The following is a 6,949-nucleotide window of genomic DNA, read 5'->3' as shown; positions in this document are numbered from 1 at the left end:
AAAGATGAGAAAAACAGATGGAAGATAGATACTTTTATATTATCAAATCTAGATTTTCTTTGTTGGGGAAGAAGAATTTTTAAGATAAGATAAGAGGTAATAATTGAGTTTATCCTAATAAAATTATAAGATTAAATATATGAATATTCATCAGTATGGCATGGGGCCATATATTGACCAAGAAGATAAAGTATGGAACATATCTCATTGTAAGAGCTAATACAGTTTATTCAGTAATTGTGAAACAAATCACGCACCGTCCAATTACAAGCTTTAATACAGTTTCAACCAAATCAACGGTCCACATTCGTTGGCCACGGAGAGCGCGTGAACTGACGCAATAAAGAACCTTGAAACTACCAAATGCCACTCCTCCCTCCTCGGGCCCTTCTCTCTCTCCATCGCCTTGTTCAATTTTGAAACCCTAAGTCCTTTTTTTTTTTTTTGCAATCCCCTACTAAAGTGATTCCGTAGTCTCAATTCGAGGTAAGATAATTGCCGTTGATCTTAATCTCTTTAACCAAATCTTTTGGAAGAGTCGATGATTTCATGTTATTTCACCTTTAGTTTTTGCTTTTCAACTGTTTAGGGTTTCTGAAGTTTTATTTTGATTAGATGCTGAAGACTTTAGTGTACTTGAAGAGCAAATGAATATGTTCTTTTGACCTTTGGAGTGAACAATCAGTAACTATTGTTTGTTAATTAGCAAGTAATCAGAGTGATAAGCTGATAATTTGTTAATCTCGCATTTGAAACAGTTGTAATAGTTGTTCTTGTACATTATTTTTCTGTATGAACGGTTGCTTGCCTAGCGTGCTGCAACTCACAACCTTTTCTTGTTAGTAATGGACAGCTGAAATTTCTTCTGGAAATAAATGCATAGATTAAAAGTACCTCCTAGAGTGATCGGTGCTATACCTTGCATTATTGCAATTATGTTATTTTGGCACTACTTTTTCTTTGTAAGATCATGAAAAGATTGATGTGCCATGCATTACTGGGAAGAATGTAAAGTACAGAAAACTAGAAGATTCACCTGGCTATCTGCTTATGTCAGCATTTTCATCCCATTTTATACTTGCTTTGCGGCAATAAGTCAAATCAATTTCAGTATGTAGCAAATTGTGATTTTCGTTTACTTAAATGTAGGAAGACAAGAAGTCTATGTTTCTTATAGCATTTAGTATTTATTAGCTGAAATTCTACATTATGCTTGCAGTTGTAATTACTATAAACTGGTGTCGTATATGCTGGGTCTTTTAACTCTTGACGTTCAATTATTATTTAGACCTCTGGAACGGCAGAATGGATGATGTACCTGCTGACAAGCCAAGTTCGCCTTCTGCTAAAGCTTCTGAGGTACAAACTCCTGCTGTCACAAATTCAGGATCTACTAATCCTACTCTTGATGCACCATCCAAGCTGTCATCATGGGCCAAAAATTTAAAAATTCCTCAGCCATTTGCTACCTCGCAAGAGAACTCACCAACAGGAAATGCTGGAAAATCAACTTTTTCACGATTTACTAGTGGGTTTGGACTGCGTTCGTCTCCAAAATCTCCTGCTAGTGATAGTTCTGACGGTGCTTCAGCAACCACGCAGCCTGGTTTTCTTGGAACAATTACGAAAGGTATAGTGGACTCATCTAAAAATGCAGTAAAAGCTGTACAGGTTAAGGCTCGTCATGTTGTTTCACAGAACAAACGGAGATACCAGGTGGGCAGTATGCTCTTCTTTCCCATATCATTTTTTCTCCAATATTTTAAATAATAAATAAAAGAATTTCATGTGTGATATGTCTAGTAACTGTTGTTTTTTACTCTGATTTGAATCTCAATATTTGTGACTTTACCTGTGCACCTTCACTTCAGGAAGGAGGATTTGACTTAGATATGACATACATCACTGAGAACATAATTGCTATGGGGTTCCCTGCTGGTGACTTGAGCTCTGGGTTTTTTGGATATGTTGAGGTAGCTACATAAATCGGTAGTTGAATTTGACTGTCCTCTCATGTCTGCACTGAAAAATGTATAATTGTGATACAGGGTTTCTATCGTAATCACATGGAAGAAGTGATTAAGTTTTTTGAAACATATCACAAGGTAATCAAATCTCTATCAGTATATAATTAACCACTCCATGCATCATTATTCTTTTCTTTTCTGGCATTTCCCCTGATTAATGTTTTTTTTACAATTTTTCCATCAAATTTTTTCTTATGATTGCTTCTTGTAGTAATTTACTAAGACATATTGATTTTTGTGATGTTTCTTTGTTGGGGCTTTACCATTTATTTCCTAAATAGATGGCAAGTTCGTTGTTCTGACATCATAAGTTGAACAAAAACAATTTTTTCCCCTTGTTTGTGTTAGTTTTTTTTTTCAGTATTTGAGATATATTAAACATCTTACAGGACTGTGTGCAATGATGATAAGTTGTCTTTGCTGCAGTGCAGCTCATTCAAATACTGATTTATTAAATTTTGATTGGTGGTTGGGAGAGATTATTCTTGCCTCTTCTTTTAATATATTTTCTGCTCTTTGAACATGAGAACTTTCCTCAGCCTTCACTCTGTTCTGTCTATGCCTTCTTTGGCAATCGTCTATCTTCAAATAAAAACTTCACAAGTCTATGTTCAACTTTCTGGCCTGTACCTTTTTCAAAATTTACGTCCACCTCTCTTCAGCATGAACCTTTCGGTTGAGGTTTCTGAAGCAGTTAAAATCATTGTTCCTGAATATTTGGCTGTACCAATCAAACGAAAGTTTTGGATTGAAGTGGCCATTTTGTCACTAATTCATATGCATGTTACTATGTTTTCATCCTTGGCCAGCCCCACTGCAGCTTTTGGTGCTAAACTCTATTGACTTTCTATATGCAGGACAAGTACAAAGTGTATAACCTTTGCTCTGAAAGACTATATGATGCTTCATTACTTGAAGGAAAGGTATGCTGTTATTTGTTATGGGAACTCTTATGGGAATATGTTTACTTCTAATACTTCTCCCAGGCTTAATTCTTAAATTATTTTGGTTATTTGGTGGCATTGTGCTCCACACCTATTTGTTCAGCTTTGATAGAAGAACCTTCTTATCTCTTAACCGGATAACTATATCACGCTATTTTGGCATTTGAAAATTATTTTACTTCCCATTTGGTAGGACCCATAGGACAAATCAGATACAAAAATAAGTTCATCTCACAACGATGAAACCGGCCACCGGTTTTCTTGTTAAACAAATTTTCAATGGAATCCATTAGGACAGGATTAAGAAGAGTGTTTTACTCAATGATGACAATCAGTCATTGGTGAGGATAATTCCCAGGACTAGTCAATTCCTCCTCAACTTTGACGAAAACCATTACCTTTTGTTTCCCACTCAATGCATGTACAACAGCAAATACAGCCTGTTAAAACTTACTGTAAGATGAGCAGAGTGTGAAATGAAATTGAGTCATCTTATTATTTATGTCATTTGTACCAAACTTTTTCTTCAGGTGGCCAGTTTCCCGTTTGATGATCATAATTGCCCCCCAATTCAATTGATAATATCTTTCTGTCGAAGTGCTTACTCATGGCTGAAGGAGGACATTGAGAATGTTGTAGTTGTGCATTGTAAAGCTGGAATGGCAAGGACAGGGTTGATGATCTCTAGCCTTCTTCTATACTTGAAGGTTTGACTCAATGAACGCGTTGAAGAAGTGCTAGTAAATTTGGTGTAGCTTCACATTTCTTGGTCACAATAGATGATTATGTTCTTATATAACTTATTTGCTAATTGCTATCCTTCTGCAGTTCTTCCCCACTGCTGAAGAGTCCATTGACTACTACAACCAGAAAAGATGTGTTGATGGAAAGGGGCTTGTTCTGCCAAGTCAAATTGTGAGCAATTGATTTTCAGTGATATAAAATTTATACTTTCAAGATTTGTTTCTGGCAAGCTATTTATCTGATCTTATCTTTGGCATTTTCTTTTTTGCATGCATTGTAGAGATATGTCAAATACTTCGAACGCACGTTAACATACTTCAATGGTGAAAACCCGCCTGGGCGGAGGTATTATCTGGCTATAGAATGTCTATGTTGCATATTTGGTCTTCATTTAGTGCTGATCCACTTTTTATTCAGGTGCATGCTTAGGGGGTTCCGGCTCCATCGCTGCCCTTATTGGATCAGGCCCTCCATCACTATCTCTGATCATAATGGTATATCTTATCTGTCTCTGCAAACAATTCCCTTTATTTGATTGCTGGCTTGTTCTTATTGTTTTATGCTGAACTTCTCATTGCATCTGGGTGTTTTAGATGTTCTCAACACAGACAAATGCCTTATAGGTTTGAATACAAGATAATTGGTTCAACCTTCATAGTGCAGGCAGGCACTAGTATCTCAAACTCCTGTTTATTATGTACTGGTGGTGTTTTATGGTATAATGCTGGCATAAATGTGTTTAAATACATAGCCATAGTCTGAAACTCCTATGTTGTATTTGAATCTTCCCAATAGCAACTAAGTAATCTCATAATTTCATTGTTGAATTAATTTGCTTCCTCATGTTTAAGGTTCAAACCTAACTCTTGATGCTATTTATCTTTTGTTATGAATACTGTACAATGGTTCTTTTTTTTTGGGAAATTAACGATGAAAGTGACATGCAGCCATTTTATTGTCATTTAATGCTATCTTAGCTATCGCCCTAGATTAAATCATGAACTTCAATACTCCTGTGTACAGGTGTTATCTTCTCAACAAAGAAGCATCCGCGCACCAAGGATCTCTCGGTATGTCTAATATTTTTTATTGTTTTGTATAATTATTATAATCATGGTAAATGCCAAACTGGAGGTCACACCGGTTGGGTATTTTATTTTTGGTTCAATTGGGTGGTTCAACCATCTCAGGAAATATTAAAATATATATAAATTCGTAATAATTAAGGAAACCCATTAAAATATATAAATTCATAAAATATTCGAAAAGGGAAAAATAATAAAAAATCATAAAAATTAGGAAGAAATATATTTACAAAAAAAAAAACCATGAAAATGGGCCAAAATGTGATGAAAAAACCGAAATTTTTTGTTAAAAAATCTATTTCTTTTTTTGTTACCAGTTTTTTTTTCCGGTTATTACTGGTTTGGCCAGTTATATATATTTTGTTCAACTTATATGGTTAAACGATTGGAGCAACTATTTCCCAGTTCAATGGTTGAACAAGTCGGTCTGGTCCGATTTTTACAACATGATTATAACCACCACCAATATGTTTTAAAAAATGCTATTTGAAAGTCTGAGCCTCAGAATACCAATTTGAAATAATGTTCACGTACATGTTCTTCACAGCCTGAAGATTTTTGGTTTAGCGCACCAAAGAAAGGAGTTATGGTCTTTGCTTTGCCTGGGGAGCCTGGTCTAACTCAGTTGGCTGGGGACTTCAAAGTTCATTTTCATGATCGCCAAGGAGATTTCTACTGGTATGTTGGTAGCCCTCATCCCTGTAAAAGTAGTTTCAGGTTTTACTATTTTGTAACTAATCATCTTGTGATTCTGCCCCTTTTGATTTGTCAGTTGGTTAAACACAACAATGATAGAAAACAGAAAAGTTCTGAATACCAGTGAGCTTGATTGGTTTGACAAGGTAAACCATGAAATGTATTGTGATTTTCCATGTTGTCTTGGATCTTCATTTCTTTCTTTCTGGCCCAAATAATTTCTTCTCTGATGTTATGAGCTTCCTTTTGTTAATATGCAGAGGAAATTGCCGTCCCCTGGTTTCCAGGTTGAGGTTGTGCTAGTAGATTATAATGGTACTGTTCCCACCACGCCCCAGACTGAAACTACTACCAATAAGCCAGATGAAAGCTCCGGGACTGGTGCTGCATCAACTGACGGAGGTGCAGCCCCAGCAAATGAAAATAAAGACCCAGGACATAATGACAAAGATGATGTGTTCTCAGACGGTGAGGCAGAAGAATCTGGTTCATCAAAGAGCAGGCAGAATAAGGCAACATCTGCAGAGGGAATAGCTCTTAATTCAGCAACCTCCGAACCTGAAACAAATGACAAATCAGTTCAAGTTGCAAATTTGGTGCATTCTACCGAGCAAGTTTCTTTAGGAAGTGCAATCTCCCAACCGATGCATGGTACTAGTGAGCCAAGAAAAGATGCTGCTGCTGCAGCTCCTCCTGCTGCAGGTGTTCAAGTTTCGAGCTCAGAAAGTGAATTCAGGGCAATGGCGGCTGATGCATCTGTTTTCAGCTTTGGAGATGATGAGGACTATGAAAGTGACTAAACTTGGGGCAGAACACAACAGATGCCACTTCTTCTGTACATAAAACTGGTTTGCAAGTTATACGCGTTGGCCATATTATATCAAATCATATTCGCTTCATTTGTATCTTGTATCATCATCAGAATCTGGTTCTGCCTTCTTTATGTTGTAAATTGAAAAAAACTATTACATTTGACTATCAGAATAAACATTCCATTTAAATGTGAATCACAGTTAATGGGATTAGCAAGTAACAAAAACGGTAGTAATTGGAATCAGAAAACACTCAATCTGAGTTCCAAACATTCGTGCCAAGGAAGACGATGATTAAACGTGTCATTGTATTATTTTGGCTTGTTTCATGTTTAAGTTGATAAGAGAATTCTTGGACCCCAAGATTTATATAAATTAAGTAAAATTTAGTTTCAACTGTATCTGTTCAAATTAGATCAATTGATTCACAAATAAGTGTAAATTAGTTGAACCAAGAAAAAATTAATTTAACTCATGATTAAAGATGGACGAACTCATTGAACCGAATATTGATGGTTTGATTAGTTTGACCACCAATTTAGTTCTGAAAACTTCGATAAAGGCTCAAGTAGAGAGGCGGATAAGAATGGAGTAATAAAGTTGCAACCACGTAAGTTTCTACCGTAGCTGTAGCCACCATT

The 6,949-nt window shown here is 36.0% G+C and overlaps 1 protein-coding gene across 2 annotated transcripts; it reads left to right on the top strand.

Annotated features, from left to right (window-relative positions):
* Window positions 1-325: 325 nt before the first annotated feature.
* LOC105762800 (phosphatidylinositol 3,4,5-trisphosphate 3-phosphatase and protein-tyrosine-phosphatase PTEN2A) lies at window positions 326-6,503 on the top strand. Of its 2 annotated transcripts, none has more exons than XM_012580706.2 (13): window positions 326-486; window positions 1,289-1,716; window positions 1,872-1,973; window positions 2,049-2,105; window positions 2,885-2,950; window positions 3,502-3,678; window positions 3,800-3,886; window positions 3,996-4,060; window positions 4,133-4,209; window positions 4,739-4,785; window positions 5,348-5,478; window positions 5,573-5,642; window positions 5,757-6,503. In XM_012580706.2, the coding sequence occupies exons 2-13, from the start codon at window positions 1,306-1,308 to the stop codon at window positions 6,294-6,296; spliced, it is 1,830 nt and encodes a 609-aa protein (XP_012436160.1). In that variant the 5' UTR covers window positions 326-486; window positions 1,289-1,305; the 3' UTR covers window positions 6,297-6,503. The 2 variants fall into 2 exon arrangements, with proteins under 2 accessions (XP_012436160.1, XP_012436161.1); XM_012580707.2 differs by having other exon boundaries at window positions 371-486; window positions 1,220-1,716.
* Window positions 6,504-6,949: the final 446 nt, after the last annotated feature.

Source organism: Gossypium raimondii, chromosome 12 (assembly GCF_025698545.1).
Source record: "Gossypium raimondii isolate GPD5lz chromosome 12, ASM2569854v1, whole genome shotgun sequence".
Taxonomy (NCBI): domain Eukaryota; kingdom Viridiplantae; phylum Streptophyta; class Magnoliopsida; order Malvales; family Malvaceae; genus Gossypium; species Gossypium raimondii.
This window is presented reverse-complemented; position numbering and strand designations above follow the sequence as displayed.